The following is a 21545-nucleotide window of genomic DNA, read 5'->3' as shown; positions in this document are numbered from 1 at the left end:
CTCTCTGTCATTCGTAACTGACAGCTGCTGGTGGCAGGAGATTCTGTCTGCTCTGCCCAGCCCTGCGCTAGCTGCCAGCCTCTGGTTACTTAGGCCGACAAGCTCTGAGCCACCTTTTCCCGGAGCAGGGCTGCCCTCCCGCGGGCTCGTCTCTGCACCATCGCGAGCTGCGGACTGGCTGGCCCTCGGAGCGCCATTCGCTTCTGCAGCCGCAGCTCCTGCGTCCCTCCCCGGGACGCTTCATCTACCTGAGTGTCTCTCCCTGTTGGCAGCTCCTCCGACGAAGACATCCAGTACCGCCTGGTGACCAGATTTGTGAACGAGGCGGTCATGTGCCTGCAGGAAGGGATCCTGGCCACACCCACAGAGGGAGACATCGGCGCGGTCTTCGGGCTCGGCTTCCCCCCGTGTCTCGGAGGTTGGTCTTGCGGGTTGGGCAGGGCAGGCAGCTTGTTCTGTCCGAGAGCTTGTTCTGTCTCCTGCAGCAGGTCTTGTTTTTCCTTTTAGGGCCCTTCCGCTTCGTGGATCTGTACGGTGCTCAGAAGGTAGTGGACCGGCTCAGGAGGTACGAGGCCGCCTACGGAAAACAGTTCACCCCGTGCCAGCTGCTCATCGATCACGCTAACAGCCCTAACAAGAAGTTCTACCAGTGAGCGGGCCCTTGGCCCTGCTCCGGCCCCTCACCCAGCTGCCAGCAGAGCGGCGTCTGGCTGCGTCAGCGTAACCAGAAGGCAGGCGAGCTCTGGCCCTGGGTGTGCGTCCTGATTAAAGTGCCTTCAGCTAGGACAGAGTCTCCCTCCCGGTGGAGTCTGGCTGTGAATGTTTGCACTTCATGCCAGGAGGAGCCCGTGAGCCACACCGAAGGCTGGCTCCAGAGCCATCCTGCTGCGGGCTCCGCCAGGGCTGGGGGTGGCCAGGGGTGGCCCGGGCAGTTCTGCACCCGGCCACGTACACGATAACAATAAAAACCAACTCTTAACAGCCTCTCTGCCTCCCTGCTCCTTTTTCTTCTTTGTCCTTCTGGGTTAAGCCCCCTCCCTTCAAGGATTTAGAATAAAGCCCTGGGCTTTTTGGGTGTGAATGTGTTGGGAGAGTTCTAGACAGCACCTTGAGACAGAGACCGTGATGATAAAGGGGGACTTAACGCACTAAAGCCTTCGGAACCTGGCCATATAGACCTGCTCCAGCAGGCTTCCTCTTGCCGTGGGAGACAGGCCTGACTGAACAGAGCAGCTGAAGTGCCACAGGCTTGGAGGCCAGGTTGTAAGAGACCTTCCCCAAACTGTAATGCCTCATGGTACCATGGCACCCAGTGCTTTTCGTAGTGGGACTCATGTGCTCTCTGGATGTTAACACTGGAGTGAAGCAGAGGAGAGACTATTTTCCTGGCCAGTAGATCCTGCTCGTCTTGGCTGGCCCTGAGCACGGAAGAATGGGTGGATCACCGGAGACCACATGGTGAGCTGTTCAAGGAGTGCCCAGCCAACCCACTGGCGCTCTGCCCTCCCAGTGCCCTCTGGGCCGGGGAGTCCCTTTGATCCTGTGCCAGCGGCAGCAGACCCCGGTGTGTAGAAGCAGCCTCGGGGCTCCTGCCCAGTCTGGTGGAGGGGCCCACACTACACGTGTGCAGAACTGAAGTCCCAGTACGCCGTGACCCACTGCTCCTGCCTCTGTTCCACGTGCCGGTGCCTCGCCGACCCCTGGCGCCAGCTTTGCTGCGACCCGTGGACAGAGAGCCTCGTGCCGATTCCATGGACCACTCCCAGGTGCTGCGAAGCCAAACCCTAAAACTGAGTCACCTGTGTGCTGGGATTTTCAGATGACCAGTAGGAAATAGGGAACGGATGCTCTACGCAGAGCCATTAACGGGATTCTAAATGGGGGCTCTGGGAGGGCGTCAGGCAGCCGTTTGGTCAGTGCAGGAACTTAAACTTGGGCGCCAGCTGAGGACAGGGAGCTTTCCAGTCAGCAGCACTAGGAATTGGGTTGAAACGCTGGTGAGAGATGGAAGGTTCTTGTAGGGGAGGGGCCGAGGAGGGGCTTTCGGAAGGGAACCCAGGAGTGGGCCACGTGCACACCCCACTCCAAAGTCCTCCCCTGCCTGGAGGCTCATGCCTTGTACCTGCCGGTCCCCTGGGCCCTCCAGAGGAAGAGGGTCGACACCCAGAGTTGCCCCCCGACTCCTGTTCAGTGCTCTAGCATTTATTTCACGAGTCCTTGAGGATTCAGAGTGATCGGCAGGGAAGCCCAATGCTTCAGCATCAGCTTGTGTGCTCTACTTCCGGACTCCCCTTGGCCCCGAGCAGAGGCGACTGCCCAGGGCGCGAGCACCAGCATGGCCTCACTATACTTCAGAGGAAAATGGAGCAAATAAATATCTAGGTAGGTAGGCTAGGTAAGGCAGAAGAGAAGGCTGGTCCGGCTGGGGCCTGCCGCTAGTGGCATGAGGAGAGTTAGTGCAGCCCCGGGGGGCGGGGGAAGGGGGACCGGGAGAGTTGGGGGTGGGGGGACGGCTGGTTGGACACAGCGGCCAGCCTGCTCCCGGTGCCAGCAGACTGCTACGCCCGGTTCCAGGCCCCAGAGACCTGACAGGCATAGGCACAAGCGCAGGAGGCCTGGGCTCCAGGAGCAAGGAGAAAGCCGGTTTTCCCAAACCACGGTGCTTTCTCTTTCCCAACCATCCCGCCTAGGCCAGTGACAGACCAGAGAAGGACACCAGGTGTTTGCTGGAGCCCAGTGAAGGGGGCAGGAGCCGGGCAGAAGTGGGAGTGCTTGGAGGCCACTTGCCGCTACAATCCAGGAGCAGCTGACTTCAATCTACCCGCTTCTCCAGGGAGTGAGAACCTCAGACCCGACCCAACCCGCAGGACGGAAGGCAGCAGCGGGGGCGCTAGAGATGTCTAGAACATCGGTCTCCCTAGCTAGGTGAGCGGGTCAGCGGCAGAGCTGTGCTCTTCCGGAGTCCTCCCCCGCCAACCAGCGCCCTGAGCCAGAGCCTTGAGGCACAGCGACACAGGCTTGACACACCTGTGCTCGGGGCCAGGGCCCGAGTTCATACAAGGGGAAAGGAAGGGCATCCCAGAGATACAGGAAGGGCCCCCAGACTCTGGGGTGGCCAAGGCCAAAAGCCCACAGAGCACGGGGGCGGGGGGGGGCACTTGGGGAATTTGTGCTTAAATGATGGCCCATCTGCCCTTGTCTCTAACCTGAACCTACAAGCTTGAGAAGTGCAAGATGTCTGACACTCTCCACAAGGGCGGGGGAGGATGTCGGGTCACCATGCTGGCCAGCTTCTGACACCCCATCCCGCCACCGTGGGAATCCCAGCAATGTGTCCCCGGGCCCAGGGGCACACCGGTGCCTCTCAGAACAAAGGTCAGATGCCCCCATTTCCAAGTGTGTCTCCCCTGGATTCCCTCAGAGGGGCCACCTGGCTGCCTCAGTCTTGGCACGGATTCTCCTTGCAGGAGGACCTGCTCTGGGCCCACTGTCCCCCTGCGGACCCGTGGCTAACCCCCGTGGCCTCCAGGCCAGCGTCCCAGCTGTGCAGCCGCGAGCTGGGAAGCTCAGATCTTGGGCCTCCAGCCTTTGATGAACTGCATGATCTTCTTGACCTGCAGCTTCGTGAGATGGAAGTCATCGGCCAGGATGTCCTCGCTGAGCTGCACAAAGATGCTGCCGTCAATGCGTTCTCGGGCAAAGAAGCTCACCACGTCCTCCGAGAGACCGATGAAACGCAAACTTCGAGAGACTTCTTCCAGGGAGAGCGCAGACAGGTCAGCAGGGGGCTGCCAGGAGGAGGCATCCCGGCCTCCCCAGCCTGCAGCCCCCTCCCGGGGACTGGCAGGAGGCCCTTCCAGGCGCCCCTGGGGCAGAAGGAGCCGTGCTCCGCCCGCCTCAGGCCCCTGCAGGCCCACCGGTGACAGCGGGGTGGGGACCTGCCGCAGCACCAAACCTTCGGGTTCAAAGGCCTTGGGGGGTCCAAGTGGCGAAAGGCAGGGAGCCCCCACCGCTCTGGGCTCCTGACAGCGCAACAGCTCGGGCTCCGGGGAACTGCCCTGGCGCAGCTCGAAGGGATCAAAGGGCTCCAGGGCTGGCTCCTGCCACTCAGAGGAAGAGGACGACGAGGTGGGGCACGAGGGGGGAGCAGCTGAATAGGCCTGGCCTGGGGAGCCTGGGCCTGGGGAAAAGGCAGGGCTGGAGGTAGCCAGGGGACCCGCATTGGTGGTGGGCCCAGAAGAGGAGGCTGCTGAAGGGCCTGAGGAGTAGACAGGCCCCGAAAAGGGGTTGAGAGCTCCGAACGGAGCGAAGCGTTTCTGGGGGTGAGAGGGCTTGAGCAGAGGCGGGCAGCTGTGGTACGCCTGAACGGGGGTGTCAGCCCCCAGGAGGGAGGTGGCTCGACTGCTCAGAGGCTCTGCAAGTGCCCGGGCAGCCTGGCTGGGCTGCGTGGTCGAGGGCAGGGGTCCCGGGGGTGGGCGGCTGGACGACTCGCCTGCCTTGCAGTCTCCCCAGGTGCACGGGTAGCAATAAAGGGAGTAGGCGTCCGGGGACGGAGAGCCGCTGCCGCTGCGGGAACCTGTCCTGTGGGCAGAGAGCAAGACACGCACGGAAAGGTAAGCCAGTGCAAGAGGGAAACGCCACAGGCTCCTAGGGCACAGCACAGCGCTCCGCCGGGCCAGAGACTGCCACTCGGATCTCAGGAATGCCTGCTCGCGCCCCAGCCCCCAAGGCCCGAGACCACCACCTCCCCACCGGCCCCGGGGTCTGCCCATGTCTGTCCTCCAGCCTCTCCCACCCCAAGAAAAATTAAACTAAACTGAATTACATAAACACTTTAATAGAGCAAGGAGCAGTCCCTGTGGCCGATCCCAGGCTGGAGGGAACCTGAGCAGGGTTCCCATCCACTCGCCGGGAACAAGCTGAAGCAGGAAGGTGGAAAGCAAAGGAGCGGCGCATCCGCTCTGAACGGCAGGCCTGGACTCTTCCTCCCTTGGCTCTGGCTCCCCTCTCCCGGCCCTTCCCCTCGTCAGTGCCCCTCAGGAGGACCCAGCACCAAGAGAAGGCAGGGGCTCACCCATCCTGGAGGCCAGATGAGTAGTAGGAGAGGCTGGAGCTAGGTGAGTGGACAGGCTGCAGCTTGGGGAACCGTGGGGGCACCGGGGGGCTGCCCGAGAGCCGGCCACTGCCATTGCCGCCCCGGGGAGGCACAGGGGGGGCATTGAGCAGGCGGCACTCCTCCTTCACCTGCAAGCAGAAGGCCATGACTCCATGCCCTGTCCCAAGCAGTGGACTCTCCTAATTCTCCCTTTCCCAAGCAGCTGGGTGAGGAGGGTGTCTGGGCCTGACCCTTTGCCATGAGACTGCCTTTGCCTTACCTCCAACTACTCACCCACCCCACCCCTGGTAGCCTCTCCAGCCTGTGTCACTCTGAGAGAGCCCACATACACCATCTCCCACGGCCTTGGAAATCCATCGTGAGTGTAAGAGAATACAGAAGTAGATCAAAACAGGTTAGTCAACCTAGTCCCTTAAGGAAAAGGAAAGTGGGGGGCGCCTTGTTGGCTCAGTGGGTTGAAGCCTCTGCCTTCAGCTCAGGTCATGATCTCAGGGTCCTGGGATCGAGCCCCGCATCGGGCTCTCTGCTTGGTGGGGAGCCTGCTTCCCCCTCTCTCTCTGCCTGTTTCTCTACCTACTTGTGATCTCTGCCTGTCAAATAAATAAATCTTAAAAAAAAAAAAAAAAAGGAAAAGGAAAGTGGTATTGACAGGGAGAAGAAAGGTAAGGACAAGTATCTGCCATCTGTACCCCTTCTTTATAGGTCAAATACTCAAAGTGGACTCTCAGGGCTGTTAATAGCTATAGCCCATTTCTGTGGACAAGTATGGTTGGGAAGTTCTGCGTTAGGCATAAACAGGGTTCCTTGGTGCAGGACTTCTCAGAGCCTTTAATAAACCAAAGTTCTGTGGCTCCAAAGTGAGGAGAGGGGGAGCTAGGAATCATCACTACATATTTCTAGATTTATTCCATCATGGGACCTTCTTTTCACTTACAACTTAAAGGATTCCTGGATCGCTTCTCGGCCTTTTGGCTAAGATCAAGTGTAGTATCTGTTCTTATCAGTTTAAAGGATTCCTGTTCTGTGGGACCTTCAGAGCCCATCCCAAATTCTTTCAAGCTAAAGACCTACTAGCATCTTTATCTCCAGAATTTCCACTTCCTCTAGCATCCTTTACTACAAATATGCTCTTATGTCTTTCCCCTTGTTCTTCTCCCCTTCGCCTGCCTACCCCCCATCCTGTCACACACTCCAGAAGCAGGAGCCTAGGGCTCAGGAGAACTTGCCTCTGGCTGGCCACCTCCGTCCCCTGAGAAGAGCGAGCCCCCAGCTCGGCTCCTTGCCTCCCCCCCTTCCGGCCTACATCACGGCCACTCACCGCCTCGGACTTGGGGGGGACGGGAGGCGGCGGTGCCTCAGGCTCCAGGCGGGACTGCCCGGGGGCTGCGAAGGAGATAAGGTCGGGCCCCGGGGGCGGCCGCGCCCGGCCCTCTGCGAGGCCTTCGGCAGCCTGGTGCGTCCACAGCTCCTCGTAGGGGATCTCCGCGGGCGGCGCGGCGGGATCCTGCGCGCCGGCCCAGTCCGGGCTCACGTACTCCTGGTCACCATCGCCGGGCGGGCCGGGGGCGCGCGCGAGGACTGCGGCGCGCGGGGGCGCGGGCAGACAGAGGCGCGCACGGCGCGGGCTGGCGCAGTCGTCGGTGAGTTCGGCCGGGGCCTCGCGCACGGCCGTGGAGTACTCGTCTGGGTCGAAGCGCTCGCGGCAGTAGGAGGCGCTGTCGCGCACCAGGCGCTCCACGCGCGGGTCCCCGGCCAGCAGGCCCTGCGGCAGCGCGAAGCGCGGCGTGTCGGTGAGCAGCAGGAAGTGCAGCGGCGCCGGGCCCTCGCGGCGCAGCGCCAGCCCCAGCACCACGGTCTTGGAGATGATGCTGACCAGCTTGTAGCAGTGGCCCTCCCGCACCGGGTGCAGGTCGTAGGGGTTGCGCGGCGGCCGGCTGGGCACCAGTACGTTCACCGGGAGCCGCACGCGCTCGATGATGGCGCGCACCGTGTGCTCGCCCTCCTGCATCTGCAGCTCCAGCGGGCTGCGCGTGCTGAAGCGGCCCTGGCACTGGAAGGGCAGGCTCAGGCTCTCGTTGGTGCGGTGGTTCATGCAGATGAGGCAGGGCATCTTGCCCTTGATGGCCCTGGTGCTGCCGCCCGTGGCCCCCGCACCCCCGGGGCCGCCGCTGCCGCCCACCCCGGCTAGCGCCCCAGCCCGGCCCAGCTTGCGCAGCAGCGTGGTGAAGCGCGAGCGCTCCTTGGTGGTCTTGGCGCACAGGATCTCCGCCTGGCCCATGAGGGTAAGCTCGTCGCCCGCGTGCAGCGTGAAGTTGTACACCTCGCTGTCCTCGCTGAATTCGCCCGACACCACCTGCAGAGCCCAGAGACGCGGGGAGGCCTTAGACAGAGCCCCAGGGAAAGCCACCCTTTGCGGAGCGAGCATTCTTTGGGCTGAAAGCTGATCAAGACCACTGGACTAGGGGGTCGGGGACGCGCCTTCCCTCCTGGAGAGGCCCCAGAGCAGCTGTGCAGCCTTGAATGAGCTACCTCTGGGGCCTTCACTGCCTCCCGTAGTAACTCTCACTTGAAAGGACTGCTGTGTGTAAAGTGACATACTGGGAAAATATCCAATAAATGAGAACTTGTATTATCGTTATCTTTACAGTTTGGGCAGTAATAAATGCTCCATCCACTCAACAAAGCTACTGTGAAGAGAAATGAGTTGACGGATAAGGGTTGGTAAACAGTAAAGGGTGATCCGTACACAAGCGGGGGGACTGTTAGTACTGTGTCCCCCTCAACCCTCCAACAACCACTACCCCTACACCAGTGGATGCTAGGACAGGCTGCCCTAAAGGTCTCGAAGTCAGAGCATGATGCTTCACACACACTTCCTCCTGCCTTACCCCCTTTTCAGAAAGTTCTGCAGGCCAGGGTCATTCACCTAACTCTCCTGATACGGTCCCATCAGGCCAAATGCCATCGAGGAGCTGCCAGGAGCCACACTGACACTTTCTAACTAAGGGCAACCCTCCAACCAGTGTCAGGGCACCCTGGCTGGTGTGGTAAGGACTGACCTTGACACTGAAGGTGATGGCTTCCATCACAAAGATGCGGTCAGGGAAGACGCTGGCCACCTCCTCCACGCTGCTGAAGTACCTCACTGGCTCCCGCACATCCCGGGCCTGCTCCAGGAGCTTGAACTTCCCTGCAAAGGAGAACACAGGCTGCTAGGGAGGCCTGCCTGCTAGTCCCTTCCTGCCACGCTCATCTCAGCCAGTCCCACTGGAACTCCTGCAGGCAGGAAGGCAGCTCTGCACTAGCAGGAGGCGGGAGATGCTGGTCGGCTGGCTCAAGGGCGAACGCGAACACAGACTTAGCATCTAGCACCCCAGGGAGGGCTTGCGGGTGGGTGAGGAGGTTAGCAGCTGCCCGCCCAGAGAAATCCAAATGCAGAGAGGCAGCCGAGCACTCGCACACAGAGCTGGCCTCTAGCCCAGCATCACTGTGGCACTGGAGATGCTGGCTTCTGGCTTTGTCCCAGCTCCACTCTGACTTGCTCTGACCCTAGACAAGTCCCTTCCCTTCTCTGAGCCCTCATCTGAAGGTGCTGGAACAGGAAATTTGGGGCCCTGTCTCGATCTGGCATCCAGTACCTTGGGTTGCCGATGCATGCACACCGCTGCACTGGGCAGACCAAGGGCTTGGCCGTAGGCCTTGGAGGCCCCAGAACCACTGCTCAGGCCCCAGCTTTGTTCCCAGCCCCTGGCCTGGTCCAACATCCAGCCGCACTGTCCCAGAGGCCTCTGAACTGAGCCCAGCAAAATTCCCTCCCGCAGAGGAGGCCTTCCAAGCCTGAAGTCCAGGGCAGCTTTGGCTGGCTCGGCGGAAGGCCCCCAGTAGACACAGACTTATAGAGGAGAAGGCTAATCCATGAAGCTGACAGCCTTGTGTAAACAGTCACACCTCACTGGCCACACACGTGTTATGTGCCCACCAACTTGAGCACAAAGACAGGCTGTGAAACTCCCAGATGTGTGGATGGATGACCTCTTCTCAGACCTTCCACAGACAGAGGGGCACCTCGGGTGAGGGGACAACAGGCCAAGGGGAGACGAGGTGGCTTTTAGCTTCCACAGTCTTCCTGGGGGTTACTGCCATCACGGCCCAAGCACGTATTTGTTCTACAAACAGCTATGGAGCACCCTCTGTGTGCCAGATGTTGGGCTAGACCCGACAGAGGGTGCAAACCTAGGGACTCTGACAGAGTGGGCATGATGGTGAGCACCCAGGGAACCTGGAACTAGAGAGCCAGAGGACCACGGACTTAGAGGCAACCTGCCTGGCAGCCCGAGGGGAGCTTGGGAATGAGAAGAGTTTTATGGAACAGACCATGCACACGGAAGAGCTGGCATGAACCAGACCAAGTCACAAGGGCACACTGCTGCCCGATGCAGGGAGTCCCTGCGGCCTGGACTTAAGGGGAAGACAGCAGGGGACGTAGCACCCACGTGATGAAGAGCTCTGGATGCCAGATTAAGGCGGAAGGATTCCACTCAGGAAAAAATCAGTTCTTGGCTTTTTGGCTTTTTGGCTTTTTGCCTAAGTTCAACCCCAATGAGATCAAAGTTTTATACCTGAAGGGCACCAGTGGGGAAGTTGGGGCCACGTGTGCTGGGCCCCCAAGATGGGCCCCCTGGTTATGTCTCCAAACAAGGTGAGTGAGGACTTCGCCCAGGTCAGCGGTGAGGGAGACAGTGACACTGACCATTCAGGACAGAAAAGCCCAGATTGAACTCGTGCCTCTGATCATCAAAGTCCTCAATGAACCGCGAAGAGACAGAAGCAGAAAGACCAGAATCACAGTGGAAACATCACTTTTGAGGAGTTGTCAACACTGCCTCACAGAAGTGGCACACGTCTTTAGCCAGAGAACTCTCTGGAACCATTTAAGAGATCCTGGGATCTGCCCAGTCTGTAGGCGGCCATGTTGATGGTTGCCACCTTCGTGACATCATAGACGGCATCAACAGGGGTGCAGGAGAATACCCCACTAACTAAGAACCAGAAAGGAAAGTATTTCGATAAAGGGTCATCTGAGCCTCTGAAAGGAAGGAAGGGAAGGAAGGAAGAAAAGAAAAGGAAGGAAGAAAAAGCAATGAAAGCAATTAGAGTGTTTTGAGCAACAAAATGCCAAGATCCAAGTTGAGCTCTGTAAATAAAGTGGGGCAGCCAGTCACGTAAACCAGGGTCCGTGCTGCAGGGGGGCCGGGGCAGCAGCTGGGGGAAGCGCGAAGTCGAGCAGACCAAGAGGTCTGCAGAAGGAAGACTGGTGCCGGATGAGGAGTAGGCAGGGGAGGAAAGGACTCGGGCCACCGGCCGCAGCACAGACGGAGCTGGCCCAACAGACTCTTCGTGCCAGACAACAAACGGAGGGTTGCTGGAAGGAGGTGGGCAGGGAATGGGCCAGACAGGTGACGGGGATTAAGGAGGACACTTGTCCTGAGCACCAGGGCTTGTATGTAAGCGATGAATCCCTAAATACTACGCCTGAAATGAATATTACACTGTACGGAAACTGAAATTGAAGTCACAACTTGAAACTACAAGAAAGGAAAAGAAAGAAAAAAAAAAAATGGAGCTGGCAGAGCTGCTAACTGAAGCCGGGAACCGGAAGTGACACGTTGTAGGGCAGAGCCAGTCCTGGGACCAAGGGAGGCCCTCCAGGGGTGTTGGGGGGTGCGGTGAGCATTCCGGGGCAGGGCTTGGGGACTCCGGGTCAGAAGGACAGACTGAAGGTCACCAGCCCACGGGAGGAGAAAAGACGGCTCAAAGAGGAAGAGCAGAGATCTTAATCCCCTGGGAACGCTCTTCGCAGAAAAATGCCCACAGCTGTACTCCTGGCACGAACACAGACACCATTCTGTGCACAGTGTGGGGGATCCTGGATTCCCCAAAACCCAGCCGGAATCCCAGACTGAGGACCCCCCCTACCCGGCCTCCCCAGTGCTGGGTAGGAAGCACAGCAGGCCAAGGACCGAGTCCATGAGCATCTAGAAGCAGGAAAGAAGGGCGAGTGCCCAGGAGAGAGCTGGGAAGGGAGTCCTGCCCTAACCACTCTGAGACCCTCCTAAGATGTGCCACAGCCCTTGGGGGCAGCAGGGATTGTGTGGGGACCGGCCTGGCAAAGAAGGTCAGGGGTCAGGTGGTGGGATTTGGGGGTGTGCTGCCCCTCCCTCACTGGGACCGCATCTCCCCCCCCACACCCACACAAACACACACACACATGCCCCCCCAACCCCAAGCAGCCATGCAGGGCCAAATGCCCACTGCCCCCTGTGGCGAGAGCTGGAGCCAAGTCAGGGCTGCAGCCCGGGGAGGATGTGGCCGGTGGATCGATGTAACCATGGTAGCCAGCACCCCCCCACCCTCCACCGCAGCCTGGGCCCGGCACCGGTCATTACTTCAGGAGGAAGGAAGGAAGGGAGCCCTCCGGGGACTCAGGCGCTAGGAAAGCCTTTACTGCCCCTGCAGCCTCCTCTCCAGCCTTCCCCTGCCTGAGACGCCCCACCCCGCGCCCCTGCAGGCCCCACGGGCCCAGGGATCTGCCCCTCTACCCACCTCCCCCCCAAGCCTGCCCCTGGTCCCTGCCCTCCCCTCCTAGAACACGAGCATGCTGCTGCTCAGCGCCCCATCCAGCCCACAGCAGCCCTGCCCGTCTCCCCACCCCACCAGCACCTGGGCCTGGCAGCCATTCCCTCAAGAACGATGGGTAAATGCACACACTTGGGGGCGGACAGACCTGGTTGTATCCCATCCCTGGCACCAACCAGCTGTGTGACCTTAGGCAAACAATTTAATCTCTGTAGGCTTCAGTTTTCCCATCTGTGAAATGGAAGCATACGGCTTAGCTCCCAGAGTGCTGACCAGGGCCACCCAGCTTCGAAGTGGGGGCTACCTCAGAGCAGCCAGGTTCCCCCTGACTCCCCCCATGCTGGGCTGCCCTCCCCCTCCCTGCCACCTCCCCCCACCCCTCCCAGGTCCACAGCCACTGCCCCAGCCCCGTCCATTATTAATTCATTAGGAGGAACTGGGCTGTGCACTCAGCTTCCTCATTACTCCGCCTGCTCCTAAGGGGCCTGGCCTCCCCTCCCCCACTGAGCCACCCACTGGAAAGATGCTGATGGAGTTGTGCCTCTCCTGCAGGCCAGCTGTCACCCCATGACCGCACCGTCCACATGCACTCAGAAGCACCAAAAGACATAGGGGAAGGGCTAGAAGCCGCCCACACTAGAAGCCTCTTCCCTAGGAGGCTGTGCCTTGGTTTCCCGGATTTTTAATCACACAAATGAAATAGGACAGTAAATTCACTCTTCTGATAGTGAGGGCTTTTTCTGATTTTTTTTCTCTCAAGAAGACAACCCGGGACCTCTTCCTAGACAGACACCAGATAGATCCCTAGCAGGGGAAGTTTCTAGCTTCTAAGCAGGCCTTCTCAAGGGCTCAGGACAGAACCCCAGGTCAGAAAGACACTTGAGAGAGTTTTCTCATCTTTTAAATGGGATGTGAGGACTCTGAGGGTTACTAACTTCTCAGGGTCATTGTAAGGACTAAGACAAAGGCTTCTGCTCTTATCTCCCTGGTTCAGAGGAGACCCAGGAAGGGCTGGGGGTGGGGGGCCAGCTCCTGGAGCTCCTGGAGCCTCGTGGGAGTTTAAAACGGAATAAGACTTTCTCACAGGGTGACCGTGAGGATAAAAGGAGGAAATTCTCAGCTCAGTGTCTGGAAGGCAGCCATGGGCTTCACACACAGGATCTGTGAGATCGTGGGCTCCCACAGGGGCGTTGCTGGGAGGCGGCCAGATTCCCATCCTTCCCACCCAGGTGACGACGACCCTGCATTGCCAGGGTGGTGCAAGGAAGCACCAGCCCGGGAGCGAATCTCCCTGGGTTCTAGCCCACACTCTGCTGCCCACTAGCCAGGTGACCCTGGGCAAGTCACTTCCCTCTTAAACCCTCCATTTTATCACGTGTAAAATACAAGGGCGATGCTTTCCTTTTCCAGCAGAATCCTTTTCTCAAACAAAATCTGCTAGAGGGTATCGATATCATATACATAAAAGACAAAAGTAGTTCATGAGCAAAATCTTAATTAAAAGCTTAAAATTTTAACACTTATAAAGTCCATCAATGAAAGCAATGAATTTAACACAAAAATTGGGAAGATCAGGATTACAGCGGCCAGAAGCAGCAGATAATCAGCCCAGGCATCCCTTCGTTTCGGAAGCACGTCGGTTACACGCTACTGAGAAGATCCTGGCCACGTTCTCTGCGAGGGTCTGTACAAAAGACGCTTAATGAGGGCGGCTCGTGGTACACACCCCACATCGCTCACTGGGGTTAAGATTTGATTCACAGCAATTTGAGAGTGCGGGTATTTTTTTAATCAGTCATTTAAAATCTATTTTCAAATAAAATGTGCCTCAAAGGTTTGCAACAAGAAAACCAGGGCTCCCCAGAACAGTATGAAAACCACTGGACCCTAACCCTCACTGCCCCATTCCAGCCAGGCCCTCGCTCTGCCCTGTGCCAAGCAAAAGGTGATCAGCAACAGCTTCTTCCAAGCCCCACGCCCTTACCCTCCTGCCTCCACCCCCAGTGGCTCTAGGTCATCTGTCCCTGGCTGGGCACACCTGGGTACTGCAGGGGGATGTCAATCTTGGGTCCGATGACGTAGTGGCCCTCCTCCAGAGTATGGGCTGTCACGGTTGTCCACTGGCGGCAGGAGTGAATGAGCAGGATATCTCTCTCACTGACCCCCTCGGCATACTCCCCTGGGAGACAAGGGGTGAAGAGGAAAGAAAGGTAAAGCCAACATCTGGACAGGCAGAGAGAGTAAGGAGACGCACTTCTTCCTGAAGACCCTGACTGGGGACAGCTCCCCATGATCCTGTCTAGGTCAATGCTCAGGGGACAGGCAGTTCGCCAGCTGTGGCCTCAGGGCTATGAGTCATGCACCCCCAGCTCCGTCTCCGACAGGGCCCCAGCAACCAAGCCAGCCATAGCCCTGAGTCCTTACCAGCTGTCCCAGGTCCAGTGCCGCATGGGGCCCTGGGGAGGGGGGAAGTGGGAGGAGCCCCTCCCAGCAGATGAGCCAGCCCTGCCCTCCAGGAGCACTTAGACCTGTGAGGAACTGAGACAACAGGCCACCTTTGATATTGAGTGAGGGCGTCTGGGCACTCCCAGAGGGGAGCAGCAAACTAGCTGGGGGCGGAGTGGGGACTTACAGAGCAGCAGACACTAGAGCTGGCCCACCGGCCCACCAGCAGGATTCTCAGCCCCCTAGTCAGTCCCCAAGCCAGGTGAGGAGGGCCTTGTTGGAAGCACAGACAGGGCTGAGACAGGGCTGTCTGCTGTGGGGCCCAGCTGAGGGCTGCCCCAGAGCCATACATCACTCGAGTCAGAAGAAGAGCAGGGCTTAGAGGAACAGATTCCTGCCTCTCCCATGGGCAGCCCCTTTTCACCCACTGCCCCAGGAGCCTCCTACACTCAGGGGACCTCAAAGGAGAGAGAGGAGCGTCTCAGATACCTGCTGGCCCCTCTCAGAGAGGCCGTTTCTTGGCTCTCCCTTTGTCAGCCCTTCACCCTCCCAGGCTCTGGAACACAGTGTTAAGGTTGGGGCGGGGGTGGTACTTCGAGGGGGGACCTAGTTCTGGGGAGAGCTGCACTGGGGCAGAGGTGTTGGGAGGGGCCTGGGCCTAGGAGGCTCCAATCCCAGCAACGGTTTCCAGGGGAGCCGGAGGGGCTGGCCCAGCTTCCAGGAGGCCCATGGAGCGGTCTCCTGGCTGCAGCTGGTGGGCAGAGAGGGGGTGGGGGATGCCTTCTTCCCAGCCTTCTCAGACACAACTTACTAAACTGCTGCCACCCAACCAAATGGGAAGTGGTTGATCCTGATGCCAGAGGGCTCCATGATGGGGGGGGGGGGTGGACGGAGGATGTGTTCAGGTCCTTGGGGGAGAGCCTGGCTCCCATTGTGTTGGTGGGTGTCTGATCCTTCCTCTCCAACCCCTCCCCTCCTGGGGCAGAGAAAGCTCTCTTAAGCCCCAGCTACCCCCACCCACCTTTCCACAGGGACACCGGCCACAGCCACACAGGGCACACACCAGCAGCCATGGGTCATGGTCCCCAACAGTTGAGCCAGTGCAGCCACCTGGCCCGGTGACAGGAGCTCGTCACCCCACTGACACAACTCAGTCCCACAGCACCACGAAGGGGACTTCCCAAATGCATAGACATTCAAGGACCTTTAGACTTCAAGACACACTTTTGTTCACATAGTCACACTCATGGTGACCACAGCGATAGCCACCATGGTCACAGACACCCAGACCATTCACTCATCCATTGGGTAAGTCCATAATCTTTACTCCGTAGGATGTCTTCCTTCCAGGAGGCTGCAGCCCAGCCTTAGGACAATAAACTATGACAACCAGAGCACAGGACTCAAGTCAAGGGTGCCAGAGGTGTCATGGGAGTCCCAAAGAGGCCTGCCCAGACTGGGGAGCTCAGAAAAGACCCCCAGGAGGGAGTGATGCCAAAGAGGATGTGTGGGAAGTGGCCAGGCAGAACCGAGGGCCCGCTTAGCCCATTCACAGGCAGACACATACAGCCTTGATGCTGACACGGAGGGTCTCGGGATCACGTGCTGACGACCCAGAGAACAAGACTTTGGGCTGCTGAGCACCTCTGTCCAACAGCGATGGCCCCGGTCCCGACGCCGCCACCGAGTGCGCCCAAGAAACACGCCGATGCTAACAGTGCCTACCCCTCGCGGCCTCGGGTCGGAGGAGGGGCTGCGGGCCCCATGGAGAGGAGAGGAGCCTGTGGCCGCGGGCCCCATTAGCATTCAGGGAAGCGAGTGTGCCAACGCGGGCCAAACCCCTATTCTTCTCACACACAAAACCCCCCGCTTGGCTGCCAGCCCCGGCTCCCGCCCCTCCTCCAGCCCAGCAGCTCCCCTTCCTCCAAACGGTCCCCTCATTCCGTGCAGCCTCCAGGAGTCCCCTTCTGGGCCCCCACGCACAGTCCCATCAGCGGAGCACCCGGGCCTCTGGGAAGTGGGGCAAGACGTGGGGGAGGGCCGGGGACCCAGGGGCACGCCCGGCGGGAGGGCCAATCATTCGGGTCTCTCCCCGAGGTGGCCTGCCCGCCTGGGGCCGCACACAGCTCCCCAGGACACGAAAGGAAGGTGCAAGAAGGGACCCAAGAGGGGCCAAGCAGGGCTGGGGGCGGCGGCGGTGGGAAGACACAGACCGAGGCCCAAGGGATGCAAGAGGATAGAGGTGAGAGGCGGGAGACAAAGGGACAGAGGGGGCGCGGCCCGGGCAGGGCGGGGGGGGGGAGGTCTGAGAGCAGCAGCGAAAGGGATGCACCGACGGGGCGGGCACGGGGCCTCCGCCACGCTTCGGGTTCTATCTGGCCCAGAAAACTCTGTCCCGGCCCGGCCTCAGTGCCTGTCCCGGTTTTCTGTCCCGGTGCCCGTGCGCAGGGCCCAGGAGGCGGCGGACCCTCGGCTCTCGGGTCCCGGGTCTCCAGGGAAGGCGCACCGGGAGCTGCGCGGGACCGGCGCCGGGAGCGGGAGGGCAGGGGCCACATCCTCACGGTTCCTCCCACCCCTCACCTGTCCGGAGAGTCCCCGATTTCCCCGCGGACCCCCGGCCGCCCTTCCCAGCGCCCCGGTACCTGGCCCGAGGCAGGCGAGCGTGGGCAGGCGGCAGCGGCTGACGATGAGGTCGAGCGGGAAGGCGCCCATGCTCCAGCGCAGGCCGGCCAGCCCGGCCGCCAGCTTCTCCATGGCATGGGCGCCCCCGGGACCGCCGTCCCGGGACCCCCGACGGCCAGTCCCGCGCGGCCCGGGCTCGCGCGCCTGCCGCCACCTCCTGGGCCGCCGCGGCGCTCCCCGCCTGGCGGCCCGGTCGGGGCTGCGGGAGTCACGTGGCAGGCCTCCCCGCGGGGCGCCTGCCCCCGCCCCCCGGCCCTCGCCCCACCCCCCCGGCCCGCGCCCGCCGCCAAGTCCCGCCTCTCCGCCCGGAGGGGGCGCGCCAGCCCCCTTCCCGGGGCGTCCAGGTGACAGCTCAGGACCGAGGACCCAGGCCGGCTCCCGGAACGAACAGGAAGACTCGCGGCGGCATCTCCGGGGCGAGGGGCAGCCTCCTCTATCCCGCCGAGTGCATTTGGACCCCCTTTCCTCTCCGGGAGCCGCGCCTCTCCTAGCCCCCTCGTGCTGCCGCCGCCCGCCCGCCCACCCACCCGGTCCTGCTCGGCTTCCCGAAGCTCCTGCCCGGAATAGGGCAGCTGCGCTCTCGGCCTCCCTGGCCTCCATCACCTCCAGCTTCACACGACGAGGCCGCCTCGTTAACCCCATTTTACTGATGAGCAGACTGAGGCTCAGAGAGGTCAAGGGGCAACTCGGCTTGTACCCCGGTTTGACTACAAAACCTACCGCCTTCCCCAGTACTCGCCCCCTGAGCCCCCACTAAGGGGCACTTGCGAGCTCCCAGCGCCCTGTAACCGATTTTCCCGAGTCCCATGGGCCGGGGGGCTCCAGCACACACACAGCGCGCCACGCACACCCGCTCCGGTTCTCCGCGTGAGCCGACCGAGGTTCGAGCTGGGGACCGGAGCTTCAGGTCTCGCTTTCATGGTCCTTTTTCCCATTCCCTTAAGGGGCTCTTCCTTTTCTGCTGTCGGCGCCTCCTCTTTCCGACCCCACGTGGCTCCAGCGCAGGAGCTCCTCGTGGGAAGCCCTTTCCCAGAAGCCGCGGTGTCTTCAGCCGGGCGGCGCTGCGGGAGGACCCCCTTGGCCCTCCGTGTGTCTGCGGCGCCTCCTGCAGGTGAGCAGGAACCCGTGCACGCCTGCGGAGGGTCTGTGGGCTGCGGAGCAGCAGGCCTTAGCCCCTAGGCGGGTCCTTAAAGGGCTCCACGGACTCTAGTCTTCAACCTCCCAAGCCAGGGAGAGCCCCACACACGTGCATGCAAGCCCTCTCTTCCAGAGGACGAACCTCCCACATCACGTGCCCTGAACCCTGTGAGCGGTGGCAGCAGGGAAGATAACACAACTTCGCAGTGCGAAGAGATTTCAGGTCCCCTGTTCCATCTTTTGCAGAGGACAGCAGGGCCTACTCCAAGAGCAGAAGGGCCCGGCTCCAAGAGAGCAAAGCAGGAAAGTGACTGAAAGGCCTGGCCATCCCGTGCTGACTCCATAACCAGCCCCACGGCCCCCAGCCCAGCTGAGCCTGTTTCCCCCCAAAGACCTGAGCAGCTGACCCTTGGGCTTGCTCTTCCTTCAGCGCCCACAGTTGTGACTTGGGGTAACCCAGATGGCCTGTAGGGGTGGGGATGAGTTTTCTCCTGGAGAAGCGGCCAAGAGGAAGGCAGAGCAAAGAGAAAATACATCTAAGGCAGGCATGGAGGGTGGAAGGCCGAAGAGGAAGAGGCAGAAAGAAGCCAGTGGCTGAAAGGAGCCTGGCTGAGTCACTTGTCTGTCCCTGCCCAGCAGGCTTTCCTGAGAAGAGTGGACCCCATCAGCTGTGATCCAAACGAGAACACTCTGGAGAGTGAAGAAGGGGCTCCGCAGAGCAATAAGCATAAACCAGACTCTAGGACAGCAGGTGTAAACCAGGACTGGGCCCTGTGGTCACCCTGTCTCAGAAGGACGCCTCTAAGCGAGGTTTCTCTGGCTCGGCAGGGGCTCCCCCCCGACTTACCCCAGCTCTAGGCCTCGGTTTCCAGCTCTGGGCCTCCATCCCCGCCGCAGGCCTTCCGTTTCAGCAATCACACCTGCATTCGCTCTTCTTTTACCTTTTACCCCGGCTAAGGAAATCACCTTTCACCTAGTGCCCCAACCTGGAAATCTCCTTAACCCTTACTTAAATCCACCTGGTCCCCAAGTCCTGGCGATTCTGCTTCTGTCATGTGTCCTAGGGAGCCCTTCCCCCTCTCCAGCCCTGCTTGTCCCCGCCTGACTTCAGTTCCTCCTCCAGTCTTCTCTCCCTGACGCCAAAAGCCCCGTCTACAGCTCTGGGTGGGGGCTGAGTCGGGGACCACACAGGTGTGAGACATCAGGCAAAACCACCTAACTGGCTGGACCCACTTCCTGGATGTTGTTGAGTTCCAGAATCTCTCCAGGGCTTTTTAGGGCTTGGCAAACCTCCAGGGACTGGACACAAGTGCCAGATACAGAGGTCCCTGGATTTGCTTGGGGCTCAGGCGCCACGTGGGAAGGAATTCAGTGTCACTTAGAGCCTGAACTTCTTAGAGCTTAGGCAGAAGTTTCTGGAAGATGGCTGGCAGGACAGAGAGCCAGAAAGCATGGTGAGGTGGGAAGACGGGCTGGTAGAAAAAGCTGCAGGATCAGGAATGAGAGAGCCAGGGGGCCTGGGTGGTGTATGAAGCCATGTCTGAGCTCTCCCCAATGGAGAGTGTGGGATGGGCTGAGACGGAGAGGCCAGAGGCCAGGGCTGTGTCACCGGGATCCCAGCTGCTCTCTGGTGGCTGCAGGTAGAAGGTGACTCCCTGCTGGGTGGAGGGGGGACACGTGAGCCGTCAGTGGTGTGGAGGAGGGGGCGGGGAGGGGTTCATAGCCCTGGCAGAAGCCCACTTTGGCACAGTGGCAGAGTTTAGTCCAGCAGCCCATGAGTGGGGCAGAGCGGTGAGTGGAGTAGAAAGATGGCCAAAGGGGCCAGCACTGGCCAGGGCTGTGTGTGAAACAGCCCTGCTCCCCCGCCCCCCTTCTAGAGGACAGAACCTACTCTGAGTCCATGAGCTGCAGGGGGCCAGAGATCACCAGGATAAGCACCTCTGAGAATTCTAGGAAATACTGTATCCAACGTTTTATTCTAGAAAATTCGAAACGTACACAAAAGCAGAGGTAAGACTCTTATGAATCCTCCATGTAGTTCTGTGCCCCTGCTTACTCCTCTGCTTAATTTTTAAAAAAGGTTTAACCTGGGGCGCCTGGGTAGTTCAGTCGGTTATACATCTGCTTTCAGTTCAGGTCATGATGCCAGGGTCCTGGGGTCAGGCCCTGTGTTGGGCTCACTACGCGGTGGAGAGCCTACTCCCCGCCCCCCATGCTCTCTCGCTCTCACTCACTCGTGCTCTCTCTCAAATGAATAAAATCTTTGGGGGAAAAGATTTTATTGAGATGTAATTCACATACTGTGCAATTTACCTACTTAAAGTACACAATTCAGGGGCACCTGGGGGGGGGCTCAGCTGGTTAGGTGTCTGCCTTTGACTCAGGTAGTGAGCTGGAGGTCCTAGGATGGAGCCCCGCATCGGGCTCCCTGCTCCGTGAGGAACCTGCTTTTCCCTCTGCCTGCTCTGCCTGCTGCTCCCCCTGCATGTGTTCTTGCTGACAGGAAATGAATAAAATCTTTAAAAATAAAATTCAGGGGGCGCCTGGGTGGCTCAGTGGGTTAAGCCTCTGCCTTTGGCTCAGGTCATGATCTTAGGGTCCTGGGATCGAGCCCCATATCGGGTTCTCTGCTCCGCAGGGAGCCTGCTTCCTTCCCTCTCTCTGCCTGCCTCTCTGCCTACTTGTGATCTCTGTCAAATAAATAAATAAAATCTTTAAAAAAAAAATCAGTGTTTTTAGTGTATTCATCATATTGTGCCATAAATATGATTTGTATCTGGCCTGGGCAGCAGAGGCAAACTGTACTGTTATTAGGTGTTTCTAAGGCAAATGTACCATGGCGTACCACCCACCCATTAGAAATAATGCTTATGGAAGAATCGTAATGATTTGGGGAAGTCCTCATTATATAAGGTTAAAAATGTCAGGATAGGGGCGCCTGGGTGGCCCGGTGGGTTGAGGCCTCTGCCTTCGGCTTGGGTCATGATCCAGGGTCCTGGGATCGAGCCCCGCATCAGGCTCTCTGCTCAGCAGGGAGTCGGCTTCCTCCTCTCTCTCTGCCTGCCTCTCTGCCTACTTGTGATCTCTGTCAAATAAATAAATAAAATCTAAAAAAAAAAGTCAGGATAGCATTTCAAGAATAAATGAACTAAAAAAAAAAAAGAAACAGTCAAAGGGAACATGCTCTAATATATTTTTTTTAAAGATATCATTTATTTATTTTTACAAGAGAGAAAGAGAAAGCGAGCTTGGCCACGAGAGGAGGGGAGGGGCCGAGGGAAAAGCTGACTCCCCACTGAGCAGGGAGCCCGATGCGGGGCTCCAGCTCAGGACCCCAGGATCATGACCTGAGCCGAAGGCAGATTTAACCGACTAAGCCACCCAGGCATCCTGCCCTAATGTTTAAAGTGTTTGTGTCTGGGTCATGGACTAAGTGATACTGTCTCTAATTTTAAAATATTATCCAAAATTTTATATAGTGAAGAGGCATTTATCTGGTAAGTAGAAGCCAGTTTAAACTTTGCAAATG

General features: G+C 59.3%; 2 protein-coding genes and 1 long non-coding RNA gene across 11 annotated transcripts in view; 2 read left to right on the top strand and 1 right to left on the bottom strand.

Moving 5' to 3' along the window:
• The window catches only part of HADHA (hydroxyacyl-CoA dehydrogenase trifunctional multienzyme complex subunit alpha), a 47764-nt gene extending 46780 nt beyond the window's left edge, over positions 1–984 (top strand). Inside the window, exons 19-20 of the mRNA XM_082745073.1 lie at positions 273–418; positions 508–984. Of these exons, the coding sequence (XP_082601199.1) occupies positions 273–418; positions 508–653 (292 nt within the window). The 3' untranslated portion in view covers positions 654–984. The remainder of the gene's footprint in view (positions 1–272; positions 419–507) is intronic.
• GAREM2 (GRB2 associated regulator of MAPK1 subtype 2) lies at positions 509–17536 on the bottom strand. 2 transcript variants are annotated; one of them, XM_082745066.1, is made up of 6 exons: positions 17407–17536; positions 13791–13931; positions 8176–8306; positions 6435–7469; positions 5075–5244; positions 509–4581 (listed from the first exon to the last, which is right to left on the bottom strand). In XM_082745066.1, exons 1-6 carry the CDS (start codon positions 17519–17521, stop codon positions 3567–3569), a joined length of 2607 nt encoding a protein of 868 aa, XP_082601192.1. In that variant the 5' UTR covers positions 17522–17536; the 3' UTR covers positions 509–3566. The 2 variants fall into 2 exon arrangements, with proteins under 2 accessions (XP_082601192.1, XP_082601193.1); XM_082745067.1 differs by lacking the exon at positions 17407–17536 and adding an exon at positions 16840–17045.
• Positions 16139–21545, top strand: part of LOC309871809 — a 25118-nt gene continuing 19711 nt past the window's right edge. For 6 of the 8 annotated variants that reach the window (XR_014315473.1, XR_014315474.1, XR_014315475.1 and 3 more), the window contains exons 1-2: positions 16139–16439; positions 17824–17990. This is a non-coding gene — a long non-coding RNA (uncharacterized lncRNA). Of the gene's footprint in view, positions 16440–17823; positions 17991–18262; positions 20737–21545 lie in introns of those variants that run through there. The other 2 variants (XR_014315479.1, XR_014315480.1) reach the window with 2 other exon arrangements.

The sequence above is a fragment of the Mustela nivalis genome (genome assembly GCF_964662115.1).
Source record: "Mustela nivalis genome assembly, chromosome: 8".
NCBI lineage: Eukaryota > Metazoa > Chordata > Mammalia > Carnivora > Mustelidae > Mustela > Mustela nivalis.
This window is presented reverse-complemented; position numbering and strand designations above follow the sequence as displayed.